A 15,511-nucleotide genomic window follows, 5' to 3' on the forward strand; every position below is an offset into this window, starting at 1 on the left:
ATATGATCAAACATTCTTAGATTGTTAACACATATATTTTAGTCTAAGTGTCTCTATACTGGAACATAATGTGACACACTAGTATTTAGTCTAGTATTGGCTGTAGTTAAAACTGACCATATACATCAACTCTGAATGTTCTCCTAGAGATGAAGTCATTGATGGTGAGTTCAAGCTTATAAAGTCCAGAATTACTGGTGCTGATGTTCCAGATGGTCAGTGATCCGGTCTGTTGGTCGAGCTGCGATCTGTCAGCGAGTCTCTTATGAAGCGATATGTTACTCTGATACATCTGTGCTATTCGGGTGGTTTGGCTGCCACTTGTAAACAGCCACATTGTTTCATCCTCTCCTTTTAGTTCAGAAACTCCTGTTTGCAGAGTCAGATCGTCTCTCTCCATCACTGTCTTTAACTCATGCCACTCACCAATCACCAGACCTGAAACAATATGAATGAGGGTTAAACATGAGTTACACTGAGAGCTAGTTAATAAGAAAACTTTCTTCAACAAAACAGTGCAATGATTGGACGAACATATTTTGGTCCTGAGACTTCCCAGAAGATATATGTTCATGTTTTAATGTTTAGACCACTTCTATTAAATAGAAGATTCAAGTAATTCTGTAATAATTTTTTTCCTCAAGCTGTCAGAGCCCTGAATACCAGGGTGCCATTCATCATCTCATTGCCATAAATTTCAGAGTTGTTTTACTAGATCTTAGTGCTGCTTTTGATACTGTTGACCACAATATACTCCTCAACAGACTGGGAAAATGGGTCGGCCTGTCTGAGACTGCTTAGATCATATTTGATATTAGATGCTTCATATTTAGAAGGTTGAGGATATTTGTGAGCATAAGCAGTTATGAATCTGACCAAACTGCTGAAACACATTTTACACTTTACAAAGTTCAATCCTTGCACATCTACTGTTCAGTTTGTATATGCTCTCACTAAGCTATATAATTCAAAACAATAATATTGATTATCACAGTAATGCAGAAGACACCCAGATGTAGATTTATCACCAAGTGACTTCAGTCCCAATCCCAAAGATTCCCCGTGCTAATGCTTAAATGAAATTAACAGCTGGATGTACCATAACATTCTTCAGTTAAATAAAGACAAAACACAGGGTTATTGTATTTGCCAATAAAGATGAAGTATCAAAGGTGAATGAATACTTTGACTCCAGGAGTCTAGAAACTAAACATGAAGTCATGAATCTCAGTGTCATCCTGGATTCTGATCTTAGTTTCAGAAGACACATCAAAACCACAACTAAATCAGCTTATAATCTGTAATGTAATACATATAAGTGTTATGGTAAGAATGATGGAAGACCAGGGCGGAATGCAGTTAACAGTCTTTAATGAAGAAAGGAAATAGTCCTCAATAATAGAACACAAATCACAGACTTAAATCAGAGCCAGAACAGAAACTGCCAGACGACTGGCACATAAGAAAAACAGCATCAACCTCCACGAGGACAGAAGCAGGGACCCAGAGAAGCACTCAGCCAGTCAGGAGATGTGAGACAGCAGATAAGGGCGAGCAGCAGTGAGCAGGCACAGAACAGGTACTCTGCAAACAGGCACAGCTGGATAATTCACAGTCTGATGGCAGTATTACTCACAGCAGAATTAATGGTTTCTCTTTCCACAAACAAGACAGGACAGGACTGGACAAGATTTGAGAGCTGAACTGGACGAGAGGGGGTACGAATGACTGGCTTGATACAGGAGACATGAAACACGGGATGTACTCGTCGTAAATTAGGCGGAAGGTGAAGCCTTACTGCGACAGGACTAATGACCTTAACAATGCGGAATGGTCCAACAAAGCGGGGAGACAACTTACGTGATTCGGAACGGAGAGGTAAATTTGAAGTGGATAACCACACTCTCTGACCGCAAATGTAGCGAGGACTCTTAATTCTGCGCTTATTGGCCGCAACAGTCATGCGTCTTCTAGCTCGACAGAGTGCAGATCGCACTCTCCTCCAGGTGCGTTTGCAACGGCTAATAAAAGCTTGCACTGACGGAACATTAGACTCTGAGTCTTGGGACATAAATAACGGAGGCTGATAGCCAAGACAGCAATGAAAGGGCGAAAGACCAGTAGCCGAAGAGGGGAGCGAATTATGGGCATATTCGGCCCAGGAAAGTTGCTGTGACCAAGACGCGGGATTCTGATGGGTTAGACTACGAAGCATACGCACGACAATCTGATTGGCCCGTTCTGCTTGGCCGTTCGTCTGGGGATGAAACCCGGACGAGAGGCTAACGGATGACCCAATCAGGCGACAAAACTCCTTCCAGAATTGAGAAGAAAATTGGGGACCTCTATCAGACACTATATCAGTAGGTAAACCATGTAGTTTAAAAACATGATCAACCATGATCTGGGCGGTCTCCTTGACAGAGGGGAGCTTAGCGAGCGGAATAAAATGGACCGATTTAGAAAAACGATCCACCACAGTCAGAATTACGGTGTTACCCTCCGAGGGAGGAAGCCAGGTGATAAAGTCGAGAGCTAAGTGAGACCACGGTCGAGTGGGGACCGGTAACGGACGAAGTAAACCGGCTGGAGGGGAGTTGCCAGCCTTAGTTTGCGTGCACATAACGCAGGAGGCAATAAACCGTCGCACGTCTCGTTCCAAAGAAGACCACCAAAAGCGCTGACGGATAAAAGCAAGGGTGCCCCGGACGCCGGGATGGGCAGTCAATTTAGAGGTGTGTCCCCATTGAAGGACAGCTCGACGCGCGGATACAGGAACAAAAAGGAGCCCCTTAGGACAGTTGCGCGGGACTATGACTCGAGAAAGAGAACGCTTAACCAGCTTCTCTATTCCCCAGACGGCCGTGCCAACAATATGACCCCGGGAATAATCTCCTCAGGCTCAGAGGACGAAGAGGAGTCAAAAAGACGAGATAGCGCGTCAGGCTTGATGTTCTTGGTACCCGGGCGAAACGAGATGGTAAAATCGAAACGGGTAAAGAATAGAGCCCAGCGGGCTTGACGAGCGTTTAGTCTCTTGGCCTTGCGGATATATTCTAGGTTTCGGTGATCTGTCCAGACAATAAAAGGAACGGGAGCTCCTTTTAGCCACTGTCGCCATTCGCCTAACGCGAATGGCGCAGGGGTGTATCTTTCCGTCAGCGGCGGAACGCTGGGAAAGAACAGCCCCGACCCCCACTTCAGAGGCGTCGACCTCGACTATAAATTGTTTAGTGAAGTCAGGGGTAAGAAGGATAGGCGCGGTAGTAAAACGAGACTTTAGAACGTCAAACGCGGTCTGCGCAGATTCTGACCACCTAAACTGGGACTTGACTGAGGTCAGAGCTGTAAGAGGGGCGGCCACCTGACTGAAATTTCGTATAAAACGACGATAAAAATTTGCAAACCCGAGAAAACGTTGTAACGCGAGGCGAGAGTCGGGCACGGGCCAGTCAGTGACCGCCTGGACCTTAGCTGGGTCCATACTGATCCCCTCTGCCGAGATGACTGAACCTAGAAACGTAACAGAGGGGGCGTGGAAAGAACACTTCTCGGCCTTAACATAAAGTCGATTCTCCAATAGACGTTGAAGGACACGACGAACATGTTGGACGTGCACCTGGAGTGATGGCGAAAAGATCAAAATGTCGTCGAGGTAGACGAACACAAAGACATTGAGCATGTCCCGTAGGACGTCATTGACTAAGGCTTGAAAGACCGCGGGGGCGTTTACCAATCCGAAAGGAAGAACCCGGTATTCAAAGTGCCCTAGGGGCGTGTTAAACGCGGTCTTCCATTCATCCCCCTCCTTTATACGCACTAGGTGATAGGCGTTGCATATATCGAGCGTAGTGAAAACCCTTGCTCCCTGCAAGACTTCGAAGGCAGATGACATCAGATGTAAAGGATAACGATTCTTGACCGTGATATCATTTAAACCCCGATAGTCTATGCAGGGACGCAGGGAACCGTCTTTCTTTTTAACAAAGAAAAAACCGGCTCCCGCTGGAGACGAGGAGGGAACGATGGTACCGGCATTAAGCAAGTCAGAAAGGTATTTCTCGAGTGTCTCCTGCTCGGGAGCGGATAACGAGTATAGTCTTCCCCGGGGGGGCGTGGTTCCCGGGAGAAGATCTATACTGCAGTCATACGGACGATGAGGGGGGAGAGAAGTGGCCCGGGAACGGCTGAAAACCTCCCGCAAATCATGATACTCCTCCGGTACTCCAGACAAATCACCTGGCTCCTCCTGAAAAACAGTCACAGAAGAGACAGGGGGCACAGCAGAAGACAAACAATCAACATGACAAGACAATTTCCAAGATAAAATAGAGCCATCCGCCCAGTTAATCTGGGGGTGGTGGTGAACTAACCACGGGTGGCCTAAAACCACTGGAGTGAAAGGGGAATGAAAAATAAAAAAAGAAATAGTCTCTCTATGATTTCCTGAAACAGTAAGAGTCAATGGAGAAGTCTTTCTCTGTACCCTAGGAAGGGAACTGCCATCTAGGGCGAACAGGGGGGTGGAGTCTTGTAAATCTAAGAGGGGAATACCTTGTTCTAAAGCCCAAGTCTCGTCAACGAAGTTTCCCTCCGCCCCTGAGTCAATCAATGCAGCACAGGAAACTGATGATCCCAGCCAGCGGAGGTGAACGGGAAGGGAAGTGCAGGACTTAGACGGAGAGACCCATGATGTAGCGCTCGCCAGCAACCCTCCGCCAACTGACGAGCGCTGGCTTTTACTGGGCACCTGGAGACAAAATGATCAGCGGCAGCACAGTACATGCAAAGGCGATTCATAACCCTGCGTTGGCGTTCCTGTGTAGAAATACGAAGCCCCCCTAGCTGCATTGGCTCGGAATCAGCGGCAGATGGCAGTGGCGGCTGGGTCGTTGTGGAGGCGGGAAGTAACGAAGCCTCCATTCTGCGAGCCCTTCGTCGCATGTCAAAGTGTCTTTCGATGCGGAGAGCCAGCTCGACCAGGGAATCGAAATTGTCAGGAACCTCTTGGACAAAGACCTCGTCCTTAATCTCAGACCCTCGAGGAAGCGAGCAATGAGTGCCGGACCGTTCCATCCACTCGTTGTGGCCAGGGTTCGGAATTCTATTGAAAAATCGAGCTCGTCCATTGAGAAGAGAAATCACATAAGCCACCTTAGATCGATCCTTGGCATAAGTTGACGGCTGGAGGGAAAATACAACCTCGCATTGGGTGAGGAAGGCTCGACACTGTAAAGGCTTACCAGAGTAGCACGGCGGGTTGTTAATGCGTGGCTCAGAAGAGTCGCGCTGTCCAGCTGAAGCTGTGGTCTCATGACGGTAGTGATGGAACTGTAGGGTTAGATCCGAGAGCTGGGCGGTAAGAGAATGAACGGCACGTCTCGCGGCAGCTAAATCCTCTTCATGTTTTCCCAACAGAGCACCCTGGAGCTCAACAGCGCTGTGAAGGGGATTGCCACTCGCCTGGTCCATCTCTGGTCGGATTATTCTGTTATGGTAAGAATGATGGAAGACTAGGGCGGAATGCAGTTAACAGTCTTTAATGAAGAAAGGAAATAGTCCTCAATAATAGAACACAAATCACAGGCTTAAATCAGAGCCAGAACAGAAACTGCCAGACGACTGGCACATAAGAAAAACAGCATCAACCTCCACGAGGACAGAGGCAGGGACCCAGAGAAGCACTCAGCCAGTCAGGAGATGTGAGACAGCAGATAAGGGCGAGCAGCAGTGAGCAGGCACAGAACAGGTACTCTGCAAACAGGCACAGCTGGATAATTCACAGTCTGATGGCAGTATTACTCACAGCAGAATTAATGGTTTCTCTTTCCACAAACAAGACAGGACTGGACAAGATTTGAAAGCTGACGTTTCTCACGAGAGGTCATTGAATAATCCGACAACAGGACAGGGCTAGGAAGAGAGAATAAGAGGCAGAAACAATCAAGAGGTAAAAGGAGACAGGTGAGAAGGGAACGAAAGGGGAATCAGCTGTAAGAGATAATGAGCGGAGGAATGGACGTGTGTGCGTGATTGTGTGTGTGAGTGGGAAACAGCTGTAAGAGATAATGAGCGGAGGAATGGATGTGTGTGTGATAGTGTGTGCCAGTGAGAGTGTGACCACAAGAGGGAGACAAAGAAAAGAGGAAAAGAGACCAGGATCATGACAATAAGAAACATACTGTAGTACGAATCAGATCTTTTGTTTCTAAGCACGACCTAGATAAGCTTATTCATGCATTCATTACCTGTCCTGTAGGGTTTTACTGCTTATTAGGCTAAGTGATATTAGTATCGATAGATACCTTTGAGTCCAGAATAAAAACAGTTTCTGTTTCTGCGCTGTACAAATCACACTGCACTGCCTCTCTTCCTCTTGCGTCCCTCATATTCATTTTAATCTAATTTTTAACAAAAAAACATTTTTCAATTTTTTTTTCTTCAGTAAAGCACTGGATTACCACAGTGTAATGTGCTATATACATTAGCCTTGGCAAGCATTAATAGTACTTTTGTCAAGTTTGCTCACTTGCGCGATCAGACAAAACATAATTTAAGAAAACAAGATAATTTATCATAACGACTACTTGCGTGAAACTAAACATGAAAACTTTAATCACTCTTGCGAGTAATTTTGAGGGTGGAGAGTAGCCTATAAGAGCACACCCTCTACCCACACATGACACGACACACACACACGCACACACACACAGGCGTGTTCTCTTCTCCATCTTAGAACAAACTTCTACTTTCGATTTTGTTACGAACATGCAGGCTAATGGCGTCCAGTTTAGGTAAGACTCAAATCAGACCATATTAATATGTTTAACGAGCCAACTACCATATTTACTGAAATCCTAACTGCAATTATTGTTTTCTTTTTTAAATAATACAGTAAATATCTAAATGCTGGAAAATATGTCGGTACAAGTATAAGGCCTGCTTAACGGAAACGCGCTTTTCTTCCATCGTAATCTAACGGAGCAACGCAGTTTGTTTGAATGCGTTTTCTTGTGAATAGTAAGACAGCGAGGCATGTGGTAAATGTGATATAGCCTAGCAGAATTAATAATAATAATAATAATAATAATAATAAGGCAAAGTTTGTCACCTCGGGAAATCATAAGGTAGCACAACTTTTTTCAGTAAGATTTTGATTAACCATTTCATCAAAGGTTACCATTTTATTTTCACTTTCGTCATTTCGCAACACTCCTATTCTAGACCTATTCCTGCAATATTTTGCTCATACTGTAAAAAGACGAAGTTTTATTTTTAAAAGTTTTTGAGCATGTTTGCCAGAATAAAAAGGGTTACGGAGATCCACCCATGCGCTTCAAAAAAGCATTTTGAATAGGAATAAGAGCAAGAAATAAATAATAAATAGCATATTTAACAAACAATATGAGACTAATATGCATTGCCTTCAATATTAGATTTTTTTTCACTTGTCAATATTAATTTGTATTCAATTGACAGATTTGTATCCAGTCTGCAAAGACAATGCAAATATCCCACAGACAAGGAATCAAACAACACGACTGGTTGTAAAATAAATAAATAAATAAATAAATTGTTCAGATGTAATTAATATTGAATAACTGAAAAGTGTGTAATTTACTTATCCCCATGCAGGAAATCAACTTTTGTGTTTTATGAAAGAAAGAATATAATACTGAGGTGGAATAACATGTTGACAAATTATTCTTTTGTGTGAATTATTTCTTTAATATAGCCTATATAAAGAATTTGGTAAAAGAGTTTGTGAAAGTTTAAATTGCATGTTATTTTCTTTTGCAGTGAAAAGAGGACGGCAGAGTCCACCTTTTGACCGACCTAATAGTAAGTAAACAAATATGATAATTAATAATATTCAATACTGAAAATATCATCAAAACCCTTGAGAAACTGTATGTGTATCAGGGAGGTTGATATATAGAGAAAGGAGGGGGTTAACATTTCCACTCATCTCGAAGGCATTTACTCAGCTGCTCCAAGAACTGAAGTATGCAATCTGAAATCTCTCAGGTTTCTCTCTAGAGCTCCCCCCACAGCTTCGGAATAGATATTTGACAACACTGTTGTAAAAACTCGTTGGTGATTCTCAGACACCAGAGGCTAGTAGATCAACGACATCAAAGCAGATGGGACATTCTTTAAAACGTCTTCTTCATTCGGGTTCGGACAGCGTGAGGGAGCGCAATAATGACAGTATTTGAGCAGATTTCTTTTGGCCGTAAAGCAATTGTTTACATCGCGAGACCTGATATCACGCGATACTTCCTGACGCGGTGGCTGGCGGCCCGCCGGCTCAAAGTTGCAAATGCGGATTTTCCGCTCACGGGCACCAGGGGGGTGCGAAACGACCACCATTCAACCCGAAATAAGTAATATAACCATTCCAATGACTCCGAAGCTGTTCAGTTAAGGTAAAAAAGTTACTTAGTTCACCTTTAAAGGCAGTTGGGAGAAGCTAAAAGAAACAAAAAGCGAAGTCCTTAAGAGTCTGACGCTACAAAATGCAAAAAATAGGCCTAACAAAGATGTTTGGCAATAGTTCTGCAGTGGCAGTAGCCCTCATCTTGAGCCTGATGAGAGAGCCGACGGTTCTGGTGAATCTCCTGTCAGGACAGTTACATCAGGTTACCTTTGACCTCTCTCACTGTAGAGCATGTATGAACAGCACTATAGTAAAATCCCAGGACATCCCTATAGTCTGAACGTTCTCTGCTATTTATCACTCGCATTGTCTGACGTGAATATTCTATTCATTCGTAATGAGACAGCAGCGATTTTACATCGGGTTATTGTGTCCCATTTGTCCCATTTGACAGCTACTGAGTTAGAAAATAGAGTAAATGAAGCAGCCAAAGGTGATTACTCCGATTAACATGCAACATGAGAATGAGCGACTTTGCAAATCATTTGTGCACACATGGTCACTCTCACTCAGCTTGGCTGCAGCGTGACTTTTGTCATTGCGTGGCAACAGTAGACGCTAAAACTATATTATTTTGATCATGGCATGTAGGCTAACCCAGCCAATATCCAAATTCACACCCATTCACACAGACGTATGAATATTCAAATTGTAGAGTTCTGTTGTTTCAGGTTTCTAGATTCTAGGTTTATGTTTATCATTATATGTCACATTGTAAATGTTTGCATTCTGCACTTTTGTGTAGATTTCAAGTATTTTAGTTCATACAACAATAAATTGATTTCAATCACCATTGGTTTTGTGATGTTATTTGCCATAAATGCGATACATTGACTGCTATAATATTGTGAGATAGTAGTGGCTGTTTGTGGTGGGGCCTACAGTATTTGGGGGCAAATCCAGGGCCGTTTTTTCTCCCAGTCCGTCCCTGACTTAGAGACCTGCGCGGGACACAATTTTCAGTCCCGCTCCCGCCCGCTCCCGCAAAGATTTGTCATTTTTAGTCCCGCTCCCGCCCGCATCTGTGATATTATGTCCCGCTCCCGCCCGCAAATGCCCGCAAGACGGCAGGCAGGATGTATGTTCACTTTCTGTCTCACGAAAGGTCTTGGAAAAAAAATGCGATTTGTGTCCGTTGTATGTTAACACCTTTTGGCATTTATCGCAGCAGGCAAAAGGTAGTTGATTCCCCTCTCCATCATGCACAACCGAAAAAGACTGCCAAATGTCTGATTTGAGGTTTCGTGATATTTTTTTTTGTAGTAAATGTGCCTTTCTTTCTTACATCTGAAGCGCTTAGGCCTATATCTGAAGCACTAGAGGTGCTCTTTTCCTCGTCCATGCTGTCTATTTTGAAGCTTTCGAATTCAAACACGGAGCAGCGGTAAGGAATTGTCTCTAAACAAGTGTGTGTGAGATTAGGCCCCGCCCTACCCCAAACGACAACATCCAAGTTTAGGCTGCTTAAAACGTTTTTATTGCTGCCAAACAGAATCTCCCTCACAACTACAAATAATGTACGCTACTTTAATCATTTATATATTTTACTTTACACAAATATTTAATTTGCGGGAGTGCAGCGTATCATCCCCCCCGTCCGCACCCGCAAGTGCACCTTCATCATCCCGCCCGCTCCCGCAATGACCTTTCAAAATTTGTCCCGCGCCTCTCTGTTTTGCGTCGGGTCCCGCGGGAGTGCAGAACTCTACCCTGACTCACTTGGTTGAGTATAACTGTTATTTCTGTGTTCTGTGTTCCAGTGAGTGATTTGAGGATTGTTCTGCTGGGGAAGAATGTAACAGAAAACAGCAGAGTGATAAACTTCATCTTAGGAAGAGCAGCGTTTGAGAGTGAAGCGCCTGCTGATGTAGAGCTGCACATTGAGAAACACAGAGGAAAACTGAAGGACAGAGACGTCAGAGTCATCAACGCTCCTCAACTGCTGCATCCAAATCTGTCAAACTCTCAGATCACACAGAGTGTGAAAGAGTGTGTGAATCTGTCTGATCCTGGACCTCATGTGATCATACTTGTCCTGCAGAAGAACGACTTCAGTGAGAATGATAGAAACATAGTGAAATATGTGCTGAATCAATTCAGTGAGGAGGCTTTTAAACACACTATAGTGCTGGCCAATGAGGAAGAGATACACAATGACTGTATTAATCAATTCATAAAAGAGTGCGGAGGTGGACATCTTCAGTTCAATGAACTAAAATCAGGATTGCACTCTGAGATTCTCGAAAGAGTAGAGAAGATACTCAAGGAAGAAGAGGTCCAACATCTTATCTGTGACTTGTATGAGGAAGCAGGAGAAGAAGCATCAGAGGATGAAGAGCAGAGCAGATCTGGAGTTTCAGTCCCAGCAGAAGAAGAGGGAGATCTTGATCATGAAGATATTAAAATCAAACTGAGCAACAAAGAGAAAAAGGAAGATGCTGTCCAAAGAAATATCTTGTGTAAGTTTTGTTGGCAAGAAAGTTAGTTTAACCCTCGCATACACATCACTTCCTTCAAGAGAAAGACTAAATTGAGAAAAAATTAAATACAAAATAAAATAATACAAAAACAGCTATCATTTTATAATGTCTACAGCAAACTCATACAGTAAACATACAAATACCCTTTTTTAATATATATATATATTCACCTGTCAATATTGTATTCAATTGACAGATTCGATTATATATATATACAGTGAGGAAAATAAGTATTTGAACACCCTGCTATTTTGCAAGTTCTCCCACTTAGAAATCATGGAGGGGTCTGAAATTGTCATCGTAGGTGCATGTCCACTGTGAGAGACATAATCTAAAAAAAAAAATCCAGAAATCACAATGTATGATTTTTTAACTATTTATTTGTATGACACAGCTGCAAATAAGTATTTGAACACCTGAGAAAATCAATGTTAATATTTGGTACAGTATCCTTTGTTTGCAATTACAGAGGTCAAACGTTTCCTGTAGTTTTTCACCAGGTTTGCACACACTGCAGGAGGGATTTTGGCCCACTCCTCCACACAGATCTTCTCTAGATCAGTCAGGTTTCTGGGCTGTCGCTGAGAAACACGGAGTTTGAGCTCCCTCCAAAGATTCTCTATTGGGTTTAGGTCTGGAGACTGGAACTTAGGTTGGAACTTAGATTGGGTTTAGGTCCACGCCAGAACCTTGATATGCTTCTTACAGAGCCACTCCTTGGTTATCCTGGCTGTGTGCTTCGGGTCATTGTCATGTTGGAAGACCCAGCCTCGACCCATCTTCAATGCTCTAACTGAGGGAAGGAGGTTGTTCCCCAAAATCTCGCAATACATGGCCCCGGTCATCCTCTCCTTAATACAGTGCAGTCGCCCTGTCCCATGTGCAGAAAAATACCCCCAAAGCATGATGCTACCACCCCCATGCTTCACAGTAGGGATGGTGTTCTTGGGATGGTACTCATCATTTTTCTTCCTCCAAACATGATTAGTGGAATTATGACCAAAAAGTTCTATTTTGGTCTCATCTGACCACATGACTTTCTCCCATGACTCCTCTGGATCATCCAAATGGTCATTGGCAAACTTAAGACGGGCCTTGACATGTGCTGGTTTAAGCAGGGGAACCTTCCGTGCCATGCATGATTTCAAACCATGACATCTTAGTGTATTACCAACAGTAACCTTGGAAACGGTGGTCCCAGCTCTTTTCAGGTCATTGACCAGCTCCTCCCGTGTAGTTCTGGGCTGATTTCTCACCTTTCTTAGGATCATTGAGACCCCACGAGGTGAGATCTTGCATGGAGCCCCAGTCCGAGGGAGATTGACAGTCATGTTTAGCTTCTTCCATTTTCTAATGATTGCTCCAACAGTGGACCTTTTTTCACCAAGCTGCTTGGCAATTTCCCCGTAGCCCTTTCCAGCCTTGTGGAGGCGTACAATTTTGTCTCTAGTGTCTTTGGACAGCTCTTTGGTCTTGGCCATGTTAGTAGTTGGATTCTTACTGATTGTATGGGGTGGAAAGGTGTCTTTATGCAGCTAACGACCTCAAACAGGTGCATCTAATTTAGGATAATAAATGGAGTGGAGGTGGACATTTTAAAGGCAGACTAACAGGTCTTTGAGGGTCAGAATTCTAGCTGATAGACAGGTGTTCAAATACTTATTTGCAGCTGTATCATACAAATAAATAGTTAAAAAATCATATATTGTGATTTCTGGATTTTTTTTTTAGATTATGTCTCTCACAGTGGACATGCACCTATGATGACAATTTCAGACCCCTCCATGATTTCCAAGTGAGAGAACTTGCAAAATAGCAGGGTGTTCAAATACTTATTTTCCTCACTGTATATATTTGACTGCATATCTATTTGGGGAGATTTGGGAAAAAAAATTACTGAAAAAACAAAAATAACTTTTAATAAACATTATTACTGTAACAAAGTTAAAGGCTCAGGGAAGAAGGAAGTGGGAACCGGCGAACCACCGCATTGCTCTGGATGAATGATTGGGCCCACAATGTCCAAAAGATCAGGAGAGGCTGTGGCTCAGACCTTATAACCTGCTTTTTTTCATCTTTTCTGAAGTGTCTTTATGGCTTTTATGCAGAATCTTTAAGCATAATTTGGTTATGGTTCACCTAAGTTATGGTGCTCAAAACAGACACACACAGTTGCTGAGAAAATGTGTTGCATTGAAAAAATATTTTGGAATCAGATCTCAACACCCACCAAACAGAGATTAAAATCAGTTTCAGTTGGCCGTTAAGAAATGTTAGTTTGGAGAAGTAATTTGATGATGTGTTAAATACATTTTCTTCATGTCACAATAAAACATTCACATAATTGTCACATTCACATCCAATTCAAATTCACAATATATTTGATTTCAAATTCAAATTTATTTGGATAGCCCTTTTCACAATACATATTGTTTCAAAGCAGCTTTACAGAAAGTGCATTTCAGAAATGTACATAGAAAAATACAGTAAGTTAATCATGTATTAATTTAGGGCATAACATATCGGCAGCGTCGAGTCGTCTCTTCATAAGTGTTGAGTCGTTTCTTCACAGGCGTCGAGTCGTCTCTTCACGGGTGTTGGGGCATTTGAAGTTTCCATGAAAGGCTGGATACAAACTGGAGCTGACGAACTCTATTTACCTCAGGACTAGCATCCCAAGATAACAGAAAAGCAGATTGGAAATAATTAGCATAGCTGCTGTTCATAATATTAATGCATTCAATCTGATTCAACTGTAGTACAAAAAATAAGTATTATGTGAATGCTTGGCTAAAGAGATGCATCTTTAATCTAGTTTTAAACTGGGACAGCGAGTCTGAGCCTCAAACAAAATCAGGAAGGCCATTCCAGAGTTTAGGAGCTAAATGTGAAAACGCCCTCCCTCCTTTAGTGGACTTAGATATCCTAGGAATGACCAGAAGCCTCGAATTTAGTGATCTTAAAGAGTGCGATGGATTGTAGGGCGATAGAAGATCCGTTAAATACACTGGAGCTAAACCATTTAGGGCTTTATAGGTCAGTAGTAATACTTTGTAATTGATGTGGAACTTAATAGGTAACCAATGTAGAGATGATAGAATTGGTGTTATATGATCATATTTTCTTGGCCTAGTAAGAACTCTAGCAGCTGCATTTTGGACTAACTGTAGCTTGTTTATTGAGGATTCAGGACAACCAGCTAATAAAGCATTACAGTAATCTAGTCTCGAGGTCATGAATGCATGAACTAACTTTTCTGCATCAGAAACAGATAGCGTAGCTTACGTAGCTTAGCAATGTTTCTAAGGTGCAAAAAGGCTTTTCTTGTAACATATGAAATATGATTTTCAAAAGACAAGTTGCGGTCTAATATAACACCCAGGTCTTTTACTGTAGTGGATAAAGTAACAGGACATCCTTCTAAATTAAAGTTGTATTGTAAGAGGTTTTGTGGGCAGTTTTTTGGACCAATAAGTAATACCTCCGTTTTATCTGAATTTAATAGCAGAAAATTACACGTCATCCAGTATTTTATATCTTTAACACACTCTGTCAATTTAGATAATTTTGCGTTTTCATCTGGTCGTGATGAAATATATAATTGAGTGTCATCAGCATAACAGTGGAAATTAATTCCATGGTTTCTTATAATATTACCAAGTGGCAGCATATATATTGAGAATAGCAGAGGGCCTAACACAGATCCCTGCGGCACTCCATAGTTTACTGACGTTATCTTCGATTTTTCCCCATTTAAACAGACAAAATGGTAGCGGTCTGATAAGTACGATCTAAACCAGTTTAATGCCTGTCCATTAACACCAGTGTAGTTTTGTAGTCGATCTAAGAGTATTGTGTGATCTATAGTGTCGAACGCAGCGCTAAGATCGAGTAAAACTAGTATTGAGATACAGCCTTGGTCAGAAGCTAGAAGTAAATCATTTGTGATTTTAACGAGCACAGTTTCAGTGCTATGATGCGGTCTGAATCCTGACTAAAATTTTTCATAGATATCATTTTCTTGCAAGAAAGAGCACAATTGAGTGGACAACTTTTTCTAGTATTTTAGACATAAATGGAAGATTTGAAATGGGTCTATAATTTGCTAGGTTATTATGATCTAATTGTGGTTTCTTAATGAGAAGTTTTATAACTGCCAACTTGAATATTCTTGAAACATGACCTAAAGACGAGTTAATAATATTGAGAAGAGGCTCTTCCACTACAGGTAACACTTCTTTCAGTAGTTTAGTGGGTATTGGATCTAATAAACATGTTGTTGGCTTAGATGCAATGATAAGTTTATTTAGCTCTTCCTGTCCTATAGTTGTAAAGCGCTGTAGTTGTTCTTGAGGGGCGATAATTGAGGCTGAATCATAAGACACCATTAAAGATTGTACATTTACAATTGTGGTTCTGATGCTTTCTATTTTCTCAGTGAAGAAATTCATAAAATCATTACTACTAAACTGTAACGGAATATTTAGCTCAGGTGATGTCTGTTTATTTGTTAGTCTAGCCACGGTGTTAAAAAACCTTGGATTATTTTGGTTATTTTCTATTAGTTTGCGGAGGTGCTCAGCCCTGGCCA

General features: G+C 42.1%; 2 protein-coding genes across 3 annotated transcripts in view; one reads left to right on the forward strand and one right to left on the reverse strand.

Annotated features, from left to right (window-relative positions):
* The window catches only part of LOC311302680 (uncharacterized protein), a 300,249-nt gene that overhangs the window by 26,645 nt on the left and 258,093 nt on the right, over window positions 1-15,511 (reverse strand). The gene's annotated exons all lie outside the window — the stretch shown is intronic.
* The window catches only part of LOC311302678 (uncharacterized protein), a 58,778-nt gene continuing 49,942 nt past the window's right edge, over window positions 6,676-15,511 (forward strand). The window contains exons 1-3 of the mRNA XM_084428691.1: window positions 6,676-6,794; window positions 7,801-7,842; window positions 10,201-10,899. Of these exons, the coding sequence (XP_084284817.1) occupies window positions 6,779-6,794; window positions 7,801-7,842; window positions 10,201-10,899 (757 nt within the window). The 5' untranslated portion in view covers window positions 6,676-6,778. The remainder of the gene's footprint in view (window positions 6,795-7,800; window positions 7,843-10,200; window positions 10,900-15,511) is intronic.

Source organism: Rutilus rutilus (assembly GCF_951802725.1).
Source record: "Rutilus rutilus genome assembly, chromosome: 13".
Lineage (NCBI taxonomy): Eukaryota > Metazoa > Chordata > Actinopteri > Cypriniformes > Leuciscidae > Rutilus > Rutilus rutilus.